Here is a 15,027-nt window from a genome sequence, read left to right on the forward strand (position 1 = left end):
GTGGAGTGCATAAAACTCTTGTATTGATCTATAAATTGAGACTCAGAGAAATGAAGCGAGGTCCTCAAGGCCACACAGAAGGCACGTGTTTTTTCATTTTAGTGTTAGACCGCAGAAGTCTGGCTCCTGAGCTGGGGACTTTTAGTCATTTTGTCATGGCCTATAAAGCCCCTCAGCATAAGGCAGACATATAGTGGGGACTGGGAAGATTTAGGTGCTGGTGTTGGTATTATTGTTATTATTTTTTCCCATTCCTCTGATATCTCAGAGCACTTATTTTCTTTGCCTCACAGTCCACTCACAATGGTCCTAACTTTGTTTCAGTGTCCAGTGGCTTCCTGCATGGGAGGCATCTCTCTCCTCTACACTCTGATAATCCTTCCAAGGTAGGATCTGCTTCCCACTTCAGCCCGGCACAGATCTGGGCCCTCTGGGGCTACTGGTGATTTGGCCCTTGGTTCTCCACGAATCTTTTGCAGTGCCGGAGTGACAGGTTCTAATCCTATTCCGCAGTCCTAAGGCAAACACTGCTACCTCTGTTTGACTTTGCAGGTGTCTGTGACCTTTGAGGATGTGGCTGTGACATTTACCCAGGAGGAGTGGGGGCAGCTGGACTTGACCCAGAGGATCTTGTACCAGGAGGTGATGCTGGAGACCTGTGGGCTTCTGGTCTCTCTGGGTAAGACCTGTCTTCTCCCCATGTGAGACACCTGAAGCCTCCTTCATTCCACCCTCTGGCTTCAGGCCTGGCTGGTTGAAAAGGCGTTAGGAGCCCACTCTCCTGCTCTCTATAGCTTCATTCATTTTCTGCACTCATCTCTTTCTTACTTACTTTCTTGTATTTTAGTTAGAGAGGTATAGGGAAGAAACATAGTTTGCTTTTGGTCACAGCCAAAGGTGAACAATGTACTGGAAGGACATGGGGGTTTTTCGCAGAACCCAAAGGCAGGATTTTCAGCGGAGCCCCTTGAAGGACTGAGGTAGTACTTGGGAGGAAGCCTAGTTGTGCCCTGACCATTCTATATGCGGTGATTCATGGGAGAAGGTCAAAATATTATATAAACATTCAGAGGAATGTGGAAGAAGTCGATTCTAATCTTCATGGATGCCTTTGAGGGGTTCAAGACTTCCATGGAGAAGGTAACTGCAGATGTGGTAGAAACAGCAAGAGAACTAGAGTTAAAAGTGGAGCCCGAAGATGTGAAACTTGAATGGATAAGAAGTTGCTTCTGATGGTTGAGCAAAAAAAGTGGTTTTCTGAGATGCATTCTATCCCTGGCGAAGATACTATGAATGTTTTTGAAAAGACAAAGAAGGATTTAAACTATTACATAAATTTAATTGATAAAGTAGCAGCAAAGTTTGAGAGGGTAACTCCAATTTTGAAGAAGTTTCACTGTGGTAAAATGCCATCAAACAGCATCGCATGCTACAGAGAAAGGAAAGTGTGAATTGATGCCACAGACTTTACTGTTGTCTTATTTTAAGAAATTGCCGGAGCCATCCCAGCCTTCAACAGCCCCCATCCTGATCAGTCAGTAGCCGTCAACACTGAAGCAAGACCCTACACCAGCAAAAAGACTATAACTCACTGAAGGCTCGGATGATCATTGTCATTTCTCAGCAATAAAGTAATGTTTTTCTTTCTTGAGACAGGGTCTTACTCTGTTGCGCACGCTGGGGTCCAGTGGCGCAATCATAGCTCACTGCTAAAACTCCTGGGCTCAACCCAGGAGTTCAAGGTTGCTGTGAACTAGGCTGATGCCTCGGCACTCTAGCCCGGGCAACAGAGTGAGACTCTGTCTCAAAAAAAAAAAAAAAAAGAAAAGAAGAAAAACTGGGCTCAAGCAATTCTTCCCCTCCAGACTCTCCAATAGCTAGAACTACGGGTGTGAGCCACCGTGCCCACGATAAAGTTTTTTTTAATTAAGGTATGTGCATTTTTTTTTAGACACAATGCTATTGCACACTTAACAGACTACAGTATAGTATAAATAGAACTTTTATGTGTACTGGTAAAACAGACAATTTGCGTTTCTCACTTTACTGTATGATATTTGCTTCATTCCAGTGGTCTGGAACTGAACTGCAGTATCTGTGAGGCCTGCCTGTGTCTATTTCACAGGGCTATTGTGAGGTAAGCGGCTTAGAACAATGCCTGGTGATACGTGGCTGTGTGCAGGTTGGCAGCTGTGACCGCTGCTGCTGTTACCGATGTCATCATCATGGTCACGATCATTGTCATCACGCTTAGACTCAGCATTTTCTGGGACGACATTGTGTAGCTTTTTGGTTAAATTGGCCAGACGCTAGTGATGACTCAAGTTTCTGTCTTTGCTTGGCCATTCACCATTTCCCTGGTTTTGGCGATATACTTTATCTGCCTGAGCCTCAGTTTCTTCCTCTATGAAACAGCAGTGATTGCAGTACGTATTTCATGCGGATGCTGTGAGGAAGTCCAAAAGTAGCATTTTATGAGCAAGGCCCACAGGAATAGCAATATAACACTTTGCTTAGGATATAAAAAAGATTTACATACCTGGGTGGAGTGGCTCATGCCTATAATCCCAGCACTTTGGGAGGCCAAGAGGAGAGTCATTTGAGACCATCCTGGGCAATATAATGAGACCCTGTCTCTACAAAAAATTTAAAAAATTAGCCGAATGTGGTGGCACCCTCCTGTAGTCCTAGCTGCTGTGGAGGTTGAGGCAGGAGGAGTCCTTGAGCCCAGGAGTTTGAGGCTAGAGAGCTATGATTGTACTTCTGTACTCCAGCCTGGATGACAGTAAGTCCCCGTCACTTAAAAAAAAAAGGGGGGGACGTAAATCAGTGAAGACACCTCTTCTTTCCAAATAAAAGATATTTTAAAATACCATTTTTTTTCTAAATAATGCTTAACTTTTTCACTTTTTACAAAATGCAGTGCATTTAAATTGCTTGGCACAGGCCCAAGGATGTGGTTGCACTGCAGAAATACAGCCATGGATTGCTTGGCAACGGGGATGTGTTCTGAGAAATGCTTCGTTAGGCAGTTTCACCGCTGTGTGAGCATCATGGAGTGTGCTGACGTAACACTAGATGGCATAGCCTGCTGCACACCTAGGACATATGGTGTAGCCTATTGCTCCTGGGCTACAAAACTGGACAGCACGTTATTGTACTCAATACTCCAGGCAACTGTCACGCAAAGGTAAGTATTTGTGTATCTAAACCTAGAAACGCCAAAACGTTATGTGGCACGTGACTGTGTTAGTTTTTGACTTACCCTTAAGGGTGAAAATTCTGTGGCCAGTGACAGATTGATTAAGCACCTGGATTCCGGAGCCACACCAACAGTGTCTTCTCAGGAAGTGACAGTCGAACTGAGATTCAAAGCTTGACTGGAAGGATGAAGGGAGAGAAGCAAGCAGCGTTCCAGGTGGAAGGGCCAGCATGTGCAAAGGCCTTGAGGTGGTGGGACACGCGATCCTGACAACGCTGAAAGAAAGATGGAGTCACCTTGTGTACTGCACTGTCATGGAGCCTGTTGCCAGGCACGAAGCGGAAGTGAGTGAACATTTGCTTTGAGATGATTGATGGTTCAGGATCCCACAGGCGAGGCTTCCGTGGGTCCTGGTGCCTGTGCCACCAACTTCTCTGTGGAGTCCTCACATCTTTTACCGTTCGTGTGTGTTCAGCTGCAATGTGACAGGTGACAGACCAGCTGAAATGTCTTCACCCTGAAGGAAATATATTATCTCCCGTAATAAGAAGCTCATTTGTGAGTCCGGCTCCCGGGTCGGTGGTGCCAACCAGCTGTCTGTTTCTTCGCTTCCCTGGTTCAGGTCTCCAGGCAGGTTCCCTCACTGGAGTCCCAGGATGCTGCATGACAACAGAAGTGGCAGAAACCCTCATTCAGCCCGCCCTGGAATAAAGGCTTTATCTCTCCTCAGAGTGGCTGGTTTACGTCACCCGTCAGCCTCAGTCTCCTGGTGATCAGGGATGCCATTTGCAAGATGAAGCAGACCAAGGCTTTTCCACCTGCCACGGGGGCTGTAGTCACCTGGGGAATGTTTAAAATCTACTGACGTCCAGGCCTCACACTCAGATGTTGTTCCAGGTGGTCTACAGTTGCAACGATGCGTTCCCAGGTGTTGCTGATTCGCAGGGAGGCGAAGGCCCTGTGACTTGTATTGGTTATCACATCCCTTCAGGAAAGCTGTCTGAACAGTGTTGAGATTCTGTAAGGAGTTCAAAGGGAATGGATGCTGTCTACACAGGGAGCACTACTATCGACTGTCTTTGGGGCCCAGTGATGGCTTTTTCACAGTTGGTTTCCAGGTCATAGTTGAGGCTTTTGTTTACTTGGATGAGAACAGCTTCATTTCAGGGTCTTCCCCATCCTGAAGTGCCAGGCTAGACCGAGAGGTTTCTTTCTTCAACCAAACACCATTTGTCCTCTTTTGTTCTCCATGCACAGGTTGTTCTTTGTCTAAATCAGAGCCGATCGACGAGCTGGAGCACGGCCAGGACTTATGGGTGGTGGAGGAAGATCTCTCCCAAAACTCCTGTCCAGGTAGGAGCCAGCAGCGGGGAAGGTTGGGGTGATGACAGGTGGAAAGGTGAACACTGCCTCTAAGTTTTGTGGGAACCTCCTTGTTGCGGCCTCTCTGGGGGTTTGGGATCCACGGAGCCATTTAAACTGCGGTCTCTGTGCCCCCCACCCTGCTCAGCCCCCGCACACTCCTCACTGCTCGTGGGGAGGTGTGGAGGACGTGGCGTAAGTCCAGGCTCTTGGCCCCACTGCTTGGGCTTCAAAACTAGCTTTGACGTGAAACAGCCAGGTGACCCTGGGGAAGCCGCGTGATCTTGTGTCTTTCCATGTAAGTTTGGCTACATTAAATCTAGCTGCTCTATCAGGTGTACGCCGAGATTTTGGTGGCTCACGATATGAAAATTATTTTTCCCACACTAGGGGCCTGTGGGTCATTGAGGAGCTCTGGACCACACAGTTATTCACAGAGCTCGGTGCCTTCTGTCATCAGCATGAGGTGTTAAGGCTTCCCTGGCATCCTCCAGCTGGTAGCAGGGACAAGAGGGAAGGGAAGGTGATACACCCACGTCTCTGTGCCTCTGCTCTGCTCTGTCTCCTGCATCAGCTCCCCCAGCCTCTCAGACCTGTTCCCAACATTTGCCACTCCCCTAGTCACTGATGTCTCAGCATATTTTTACGTGGAAAATAGAGTCTGTGTTCTTGCGCTGCCTGATCCTCAGCCCTTACACATTCATCTACATCTCCCCTATGTGTTAGCCTCCATTATCACCTCCCTAGAGGAGGCCTTGCCCTGGACCTCGGCCAGTTCCTGCCCCAGAATCTAGATCATACCTTTTCAGGGAACTTGTTTCTTTACTTCTTTTCTGCTTCTCTAACTTTATTCTCTACTCAGCATAAAAACATGCTCAGTTTCCTTGCATTAGGGGAAAGCAAAACAAATAAATTCCCCTCTGATGGCTTCACATTGGTGTTTATTCTGCTTTCCCTGCGCAACCGGTCTTCTCGGTGAAATTGTCTCATACTTGTAAGATGTATACACTTGTGTTCAGTATCGTCCATTTGCTTGTATAGTCTTTTCCTTTTTGAATGAGATATAACTCATGTTGTGCAAAAATCTTAAGAAGTCTGCTTGATGAATTTTTGTTTATGTATAAACGCGAGTAACCACCACCTACATCAACACACAGTCTGCACGCAGCACCTCATCAGGGTCGTGGGCCTCAGTAGCCTCTTCCGTTCTGCCACCCCATATTTAGCCTCTGTGAGCATAGATTAGTTCTGACTGTTCTTGGAGCCCCCAGAATGCTGTCTGTCCTTTCTGTCTTCTTTTGATCATCATGTCTTATGAGATTCATTTCACATGGTTGTATACAGTTACAGTTGTAACTACAGTCGATACTACAGTACGTTGTAGTGTCTCATTGTGTGAAAACTGCTACTCATTTCTTTCCTCCCGTGATGGAAATTCCTGTTGATTTTAGTTTTTGGATATTATGAAGAAGGCTGCTGAAATATTGTTCATGTTTTCTGTGGATGTAAACGCTGGTTTCTGTTAGGAATATACTCTACTGTGTGTACAGGTCGGATCACGGAGTAGGTGTGTGTTCAGCTTTAATAGGAACTGCCCAGCCGAGCGGCTGCACCATCCTACGTTCCCACCACTGGCCTGTGAAAGCTTCCGTTGCTCCATATCCTCGTCAGCACTGGGTAACCTCCCCTTAGCTCTTTGAGTACTTGTGATGCTGCTTCTCTGTACCACAGCCGTGGCAGCATTGTCAGGTCCCTGCCTTCCTCCTGATTCTCAAACACAGCAGTGAGTGTCACGACGAACGATGATGGCCTGTCATTCACTGAACCCCCGTGTGCTGCCCAGCATTGTGCCCAGTGCCTCACAGGAACATTCCGATTTAACTCTCAGCACAGCCTGTGAGGTGGGAACTGAGAGTCTCTTAGTTTTTCAGACGAGGAAATCGAGGCTGGGAGCAGCTAAATGAATTTGTTTAACACCAGCTGTCTCGCTGTAGGCAGGATTTGAACTGAGGGGTTCTCTCTCCAGAGACGCACTCTTAACCTTGCAGCAGTATCAACTCGTGGTACAGCACAAACTTTTTGGATTTTACTGTGCTTGAGCGTGTGGCCCTTTTGAATTTTCTCCTTTTTCTCGTGGATTTTCGTTCTCTCCTTACTCTGATCTCCACTTTAATATTGGCTTCACCAGGCATCTCAGAGCCCATCCTTTCTACTCTTAAACACTTTCCAAGGTTAATCTCTGTGTTTTTACATTTTCAATTTACGTACTTCCATGTTAGGTCCCAGATGTATATTCTTTAACTAGCTCATAATAAAATATGATAGCTAATATGCACTGGTTTCTTTCTTGGTGCCCTGCTCCGTGCTGGACATGGATATGCAGTGTTTTTACTTCATCTTCACTGTAGTCCTATAAGGCAGGCTCTATCTTTAGCCCTATTTTTTTGAAGATTAAATATAGGCTTATGGAATTTGAGTGGCTTGCTAAGTGCCACCATAAAAGCTAGTACTGAGTTTTGCTGGAGCTGGGCCTAGGATTTTTCTGGTGTTTTTTTTTTTTTTTTTTTTAGACAGAGTCTTGCTCTTTTGCCCGGGCAACCTCAAACTTGTAGCCTCAAGCAATCCTCCTGCCTTACCCTCCCGAGTAGCTGGGACTACAGATGCACGCCACCACGCCTGGCTAATTTTTTCTATTTTTAGTCACCCAGCTAATTTTTTCTATTTTTAGTAGAGACAGGGTCTCACTCTTGCTCAGGCTGGTCTTGAACTACTAGCCTTGAGTGATCTGCCTGCCTTGGCCTCCCTGAGTGCTAGGATTACAGGCTTGAGCCAACGTGCCCAATCATGTGGTCTTAAACTATAATATACAAGTGGCCTCTAACTCTTTTTAGTGGACCTCAGGTGTTTATATTTTGATTAATCATAAACCTTGGCTTATGACACACTCTGATCATTGATCCATGAATAACCCTGATTAATTAATATGCTAATTTAATTATTTGCTTATTTATTTCATAACAACATCACCCAACTCAAGAATGAAAACATTACTCATACCCTATTGTTAGCAAATTTGAGTTGCTGTGACAAGAATGCCATAACTTGGGTGGCTTGAGCAACAAACATTTATTTCTCATAGTTCTAGAAGCTGAGAAGTCCAGGTTGAAAGTACTGGCACATCCGGTGTCTGGTGAGGGCCTACTGCCTGATTTGCACATGGCCATCTTGTATCCTCAGCGTGGTGGGAAGCAGAGACAGGAAACGAGCTCTGGTGTTTCTTCTTATGAAGGCATTAATCCCATCATGGGGGCTCCACCTTCATGACCTAATTGCCTGCTAATGGCCCCATCACCAAATAGCATCACATCGGACATTAGGGTTTTAACATAGGAACTCTACGGGACACAAGTACTCGGTCTCTAGCACCAGCCTGCCTACCTCTATCTATGGCTTTCTTCCCTTTTCCAGTGACTCCTCCACAGAGACAACTCGTGGTTATGGTTTTATTATCCCATTCCTTTTTTGTGGGAAAGCTTTTACGTGTAAATTCAATTTGTCCAATAGATCTAGGACTATTCAGATGTTCTGTTTCTTTTTATGTCAGTTTTGGTAATTTATGTCTTTCACGGAATTCATCTGTTTCTTTAACTTGTCACTCCAGTATTTATCAGGATAGCCTTATAATGTGTCTGCATACATGCACGCGCGTGTGTGTGTGTGTGTGTGTGTGTGTGCGCGTCTAAACGGTATTGCACACTTTTAATTTTTTAAAACATGGTGTTATTGTTGGTGTAGTTTTCTGGGATGTGCTTCTTTAACTTGTGTTATTTAACTTAAATTCATGATGCCTGATGCTGTAGGCATCACTTGTTCCATTGGTCGACTATATCCAATGTACTCATCTATTTCCTGGGACATTTAATTGTCTACATTTTTTTATCCTCACAAAAGTCCGGCCGTGAACTTTTACGTACATGTATTCCTTGTGGACATGTGCAGAGGTTTCTCATGATAATGTCTCTAAAAGTGGAATTGGATTATAGTTTATACTAATATTCAGCTTTTCAAGGTAATATACATTGTTTCCTAAAGGGGTTATGCCAATGTACACTTCCTCCAGGGAAGTGTGAGAGATCCAGTGATCTATAACCTAACAACTGATAGAAGCCTCTTTTTGCCATTTTTTTAGTCAAATGGGTACATAATCGTGTCTTTATGTTGTTGTGATTTGCATTTTTCTCATTACATGCATTTAAGATGCTCATGTGAGTATCTTATCACATGATTTTTGGCCATTCTGTATTTTCTTCTGAGAAATGTCATTTCAGATAAATTCCTGTTTGTCTATTAACTTATTTGCCTTTCTCTTTTGGATTTGTGGATTCTTTGTACATTTCTAATAAAACTAATACAACACATTTTATTAGTTATACTGTGATAGATTCTTCTAGATTTTAAATTTTGTCTTTCCAGTCTCTTTAAAGTATCTTTTGTTAAATAGAGTTTCTTATTTTACTGGAATTTTTAATCCCTTTCTTTATGAGCACTATTTTCGTGTCTTGATTAGGAAATCTTGCTTTACCACAATATCAATAAGATATTCTTGTTTATCTTATACAAAAGTTTTAAGAGACCAGGAGTTTGAGACAAGCCTGGGCAACATAGTGAGACCCTGTCTCTATAAAAAATAAAGAATTAGCGAGACATGGTGGTGTGTGCTTGTAGTCTCAGCTAATAGGGAAGCTAAGAGAGGAGGAGTTCAAGGCTGCAGTGAGCTGTGGTCGCACCGCTGCACTCCAGCCTGGGCGACAGTGAGACCTATCTGTAAAAGCAAAACAAAACAAAACATAAAAAAACCTCAAAACAACAACAGCAAAAATCTTCGTGCTTGATATTTGAGTCTTTATCAAACTGAGCTTCATTTTGAGTGAGATGGTATGATATAGGAATGCAATTTTATTTATTCCACATGTGAGTACCCAGTTTTTCTGTGCCTTTTACTAAATATTTCCTTTTACTACTGAGGTGCTTGCTGTACCTCCTCTGCTATCTAAGTTCCATCTGTGTGTAAATGGATTTCTGAGCTCTCTACTCTTTTTTCATTGTCAGTTTCTCTTACTCCTGTGCAAGTACCACACTGTCTTGGAGTCTGTAATTTCAAAATAATTATCTAGCTTGATGGGGTGGGTCCCCCTTTTTATTTTCCTGCAAGGATATTTTGGACTTAGCTTTTTTATATACATTCTAGAATCAGTTTTAAAGTTCCCCAATAAAACCTGTTGCGATTATATATGTATTTATACATTGATTTGGGTAGAATTGCTGATTTTATATTATTAAGTCCATGTAGATATTATTGTTTTGAAGTAAAGTTTTATTTTTCTCTATCAGATTGTATCTTTTTCTAATCTTTTCAGGTTGCTGTTTTAGAGTTGTATTGAGTTTATAGATCAGTTTTGGGAGAATTGATAACTTTATGTTACTAATTTCTTCATATAGATTTTTATTATCTTTAAATAAAGTTTTATAATTTTTTTTTCAAGATTCAGTCTGTTTTGTTAGCCATTTCACTTATCTGTTCCTCTGACACAGTGGACTCACCATGTCGATTCAGACCGTGTTCACCTTGTGTCTTAGGAGCCCTGTCTTGGGAGTGACCATGGCCATCGCCAGCTGTCCCCGAGGCAGAATCCTGGGCATCAGCTTCCTCTCTGCCCCCACATGTCCCTGTATCCTCACCAACCCACCTGTCATGGGGCTGCATCCTCTCGCTGCATTCTCAGGAGGCTCTGCCTTTGTACGTCTATTTCCTGAGGCTGAAAGGTCCTTTCCATCTCCTCTATATGGCAACTGCACCTCTCCATTAGGACTCAGCTCATGAGGCACCGCCTCTGGGAAGCCTGCCTGACCTCTTCATGTCCCCCATCTAGGCTGCATTAGGTGCCCCTTCTTGGGCTCTGTAGCACCTTGACGTGTTCTTGCTTTGAGGAAATTCACCACACACAGCATCATCTTTACTCGTCCACCCAGCCCAGTCTTGACTGTGAGCAGGGCTCTCTATTCCAGACCTAGTCCCAGCCTCTTCCTCTGGGTTTCCCTTTAAAAGTGTCAAGAGTTCAAGCACCGAAGAGAAACAAATTGCAAACCAGGATTTCAGGGATTTCAAATCATAGCTTGCCAGGAGCCCCCCAGCCAGCAGGGCCAAAAACAGGGCGTCGCGCAGGAATAAGAAAAGAGACCGTAGAAGAGAAAGAGTGGGGTCAGGGGACTCAAGGCTTTCCAGACCAAGAGTCCCAGAGTAATTCCTCACTCGTATTTATTCATCCCAAGAATAAAGGATCATTGTAAATCTTACAAACAAACATGTTCTAAAGACATCCCGCAGGCAAAAAATGTTCTATAGATTTCCATTACATATCAAAGCTATTTCTGGCCTAAAGCTAAACAAGAGCATCACTTTGGGATTGCGGCCAGGCTAGTTTTCCAGCAGGTTGGGCATTAGCAGTCCTGGAGCAGTTTTCCGCCCCAGGAGAGAGACTGTTTTCAGTTCCTCCTGCCCTTGGAATGTCCTTACCATCTGGAAAACAGCCACACCTGTGCAGACTGTCACATCCGCAGAGGTTCTTATGCCAGCAATATCCCTAGGCCACCCTGACATTTCTAAGCTATCCCAACAGTAGCTATTTTCAAATCATCACTATTTTCATCTTCTTGTTCTCACTGAAGTGGGGATTTTGTTTCTTCCATGTGGCCATGCCTAATGAGCCCTTTTGTATATTGCATTCCCTTCAGGTGACATCACACAACCTGGGACCCCAGAGCCTACCCTTCCCCAGCTGGCCTTGCCTGAAGAAGTCTCCCTCGAGCAGCAACTGACACAGGGAGCCTCAGGGGACTCCCAACTGGAGCAAGCCATGGATCAGGATGGGCCATCAGAGATGCAGGAAGGCCACTGGAGACCAGAGATGGAGATACTCCCTTGGAAAATGAGCCCTGAGCATGATGGTTTGGGGACAGATGACGGTTTATGTTCAATGATGGTACAGGAACAAGTCTCTCCAGAAGATGGTCTCTGGGTGTGTGACGCATGTGGAGCAGTTTCGTATCCCTTGATCCAGGAAGGGGAAAATGCCTATAAATGTGAGGAATGTGGGAACTTGTTTAACAAGAATTGCCTCCTTGTTCAACATGAGCAGATTCACATTCGGGTGAAACCCTATGATTGCACAGAATGCGGGAAAGCCTTCAGCAAGAGCAAACACCTCCTTCAGCACCACATCATCCATACAGGGGAGAAGCCCTACAAGTGCATGGAGTGTGGGAAGAACTTCAACCGCAGGTCACACCTCACCCGGCACCAGCAGATTCACACTGGAGAGAAGCCTTATGAATGCAGTGATTGTGCAAAGGCCTTCAACCGCAGATCACACCTCACACGGCACCAGCGGATCCACACTGGAGAGAAGCCTTATGTGTGCGGTGAATGTGGAAAGGCCTTCACCTACCGCTCCAATTTTGTCTTGCATAGCAGGAGCCACACTGGAAAGAAACCCTTCGAGTGCAACGAATGTGGGAAAGCCTTTTGTGAGAGCGCAGACCTCATTCAGCACTACCTCATCCACACCGGGGAGAAGCCCTACAAGTGCATGGAGTGTGGGAAGGCCTTCAACTGCAGGTCACACCTCAGGCAGCACGAGCGGATTCACACTGGGGAGAAGCCTTACGTGTGCAGTGATTGTGGAAAGGCCTTCACCCACTACTCTACTTATATCCTGCATAAAAGGGCCCACACGGGAGAAAGACCTTTTGAGTGCAAAGAATGTGGGAAAGCCTTTAGCATTGGGAAAGATCTCATCCGCCACTTCAGCATCCACACTGGAGAGAAGCCCTACGAGTGCCTGGAGTGCGGGAAGGCCTTCACCCGCATGTCGGGCCTCAGGAGGCACCAGCGGGTTCACACTGGAGAGAAGCCCTACGAATGCATCGAGTGTGGGAAAGCCTTTTGCCGGAGCACAAACCTGATTCGACACTTTAGCATCCACACCGGAGAGAAGCCGTACGAGTGCATAGACTGCGGGAAGGCCTTCAACCGCAGGTCACCCCTCACAAGGCACCAGCGGATTCACGCTGGAGAAAAGCCCTATCAGCGCGTCAAGGGTAGGAAGGCTTCTCGCCAGAGTGAGAACCTCATTCCGCACTCCATCATTCACGCTGAGGGTAGCCCTGTGAGCGCAGTGAAGGTGGAACAGCCTTCAGACGCAGCTCATCCCCCACTCAGCATCGAAGGATGCGCACTGGAAGAAACCCTGCCAGTGTAACAGATGTGGGAAGACCTTTTACAAGTGTGCAAACTTCAGTCAACATCCAAGAACTTCTATTAGGGAAAGATTTTTTCATATAACTACTGAAGAAAATCTGTGGTCAGAGGAAACGTCTTACTCAGCATCTGGCCATTCATACTGAAGAGAAACTCCTCAGTGCTATTTCTGTGGAAAAACTTGGTAGATCCTCATTTGCCATCTAAAGCATCACATTAGAAATTGACCCAGCCTAGATCCTTATTCTGTGTCTGAGAATTCACCCATGAGAGAGACCGACTGGTTGCTGTGCACATAGGAAAACATTCAGCCACATCTTCTTAGTTTACAGCGAAATGTTTTTCAGGTCTATTTAAAGAAGGGAGGAGGAGACAGAGAAATGAGAAAGAAATGGGAGCACAGCTTCTTTCAGACTTCCTTGACAAACCCACGGCCATTTGTCATTCCTTGTTTATTTGAGGAGAGGTGAATGTTTCAGAAACAGAAGGGCCTTGCCCTCTTTATTTTTCCCTGTGTGTACATTCACTGCTATCCAGTGTCAGTACAGTTAGACAAATGAGGTTATGTTTTAGAACATTCTGTGAAAGCCTGCTTTGTTCCACAGCATTGTCTCTACCCTTGAGAAGCAGGAGCGTGAGTCTGTATGAGACATATAGAGTCCTGAGGTATGAAATAATTTTATCTTTAAGGAGATAGGATGTACATGTGAATGGACATATTTTACTGCACACTCGAGACTATTTGATTTTTCAAAAACCAAATTGCTTCTCCATGTGTCTTTAACCTCTCAATACACATTTTCTTGATCTTGATTTACTTGTTTATTTCTTTTTCCTTATTCTTCTATGGGACTGGGACGACAGTGTAACTGTTTGTACATAGTTATAACCCAGCGGAGCCCTGATTCTTCCCTGTGATGGTGATTTCTCAAGTCTTTACCCCTCTTTGGAATGACTCTTCCAATTCTACCTGAACAATTTTCTAGAGGTCACATTACAGCCAAAACAAAATAAAACATATAGCTAAATTAAGTTAAAGGATTATGATAAACTCAGAAAAACAAAAGTGAAGGAATCTCATTTTTCAGTTTATAAAAGATTGCGTGATGACTGTAAAGTGACTGGAACTTTAACAGGCGAACATGCGCGTGTGTATGCAAGGAGGTGTGAGTTCACGATTGCCACCGTGGACTTAGTGCCCATTGTAATAACTAGTATCTTTGGTCAGGATAATTTGGAATTCCTCCTTTGGTACTTTTTCTTTTTTTTGCTTTTAATTATCTTTAATTGACACAATTATACACATTTATGGGATATCTTGTGATATTTTGATACATGTATACAATGAGTAATGATTAAATCAGGGTACTTAGCATATTGGTCACCTCAAACATTTATCATTTCTTTTTGCTGGAAACATTCAAAATCTGTTGTAGTTCTTTGAAAATATATAATGTTATTGCTAATTATACTCAACCTACAATGCCAGAGAACACTAGAACTTTTTCTTGTATCTAGCTGTATTTTTTTTTTCTATTCTACCTACTACAGTTAGTTGTAATTTTGTATCCATTAACAAACCTCTCCCTATCCCTTCTCCTGCTATCCTTCTCAGATTGTATTAATCACTGTTCTACTCTCTACTTCATTAGATGAGCTTTTTTAGCTTCCAAATATGAGTGGGAACATGTGGTATTTATTTTTCCATGCCTAGCTTATTTCATTTAACATAATGTCCTCCAGGCTTATCCATGTTGCTGTCAATGACGAGATGCCATTCTTTTTCGTGGTTGCATAGTATTCCGTTGTCTATATATACTACATTTTTTACCCATTCATCTGTTGATGGACGCTTAGGTTGATACCATATCTAGGCTGTTGTGAATAGTGCTATAATAAACTTAGGATTGCAGATATCTCTTTTGATACACTGATTTCCTTTCCTTTGGCTATATACCCAGTAGTGGGATTGCTGGGTCACATGGTATTTCTATTTTTAGTTTTGTTTTTTGTTGTTTTTTTTTTTGAGACAGAGTCTCGCTGTCTTGCCCTGGCTAGAGCGAGTGGCATGGCGTCATCCTAGCTCACAGCAACCTCAAACTCCTGGGCTCAAGCGATCCTCCTGCCTCAGCCTCCCGAGTAGCTG

General features: G+C 44.2%; 1 protein-coding gene across 1 annotated transcript in view; it reads left to right on the top strand.

The window, feature by feature from the left end:
• Positions 1-606: 606 nt before the first annotated feature.
• LOC105817819 (zinc finger protein 543-like) overlaps positions 607-15,027 on the top strand; it is a 51,425-nt gene continuing 37,004 nt past the window's right edge. Inside the window, exons 1-2 of the mRNA XM_012653613.1 lie at positions 607-679; positions 4,460-4,555. Coding sequence (XP_012509067.1) covers positions 646-679; positions 4,460-4,555 — 130 coding nt within the window. The 5' untranslated portion in view covers positions 607-645. The remainder of the gene's footprint in view (positions 680-4,459; positions 4,556-15,027) is intronic.

The sequence above is a fragment of the Propithecus coquereli genome, unplaced genomic scaffold, assembly GCF_000956105.1.
Source record: "Propithecus coquereli isolate 6110/MARCELLA unplaced genomic scaffold, Pcoq_1.0 Scaffold425, whole genome shotgun sequence".
Taxonomy (NCBI): Eukaryota; Metazoa; Chordata; class Mammalia; order Primates; family Indriidae; genus Propithecus; species Propithecus coquereli.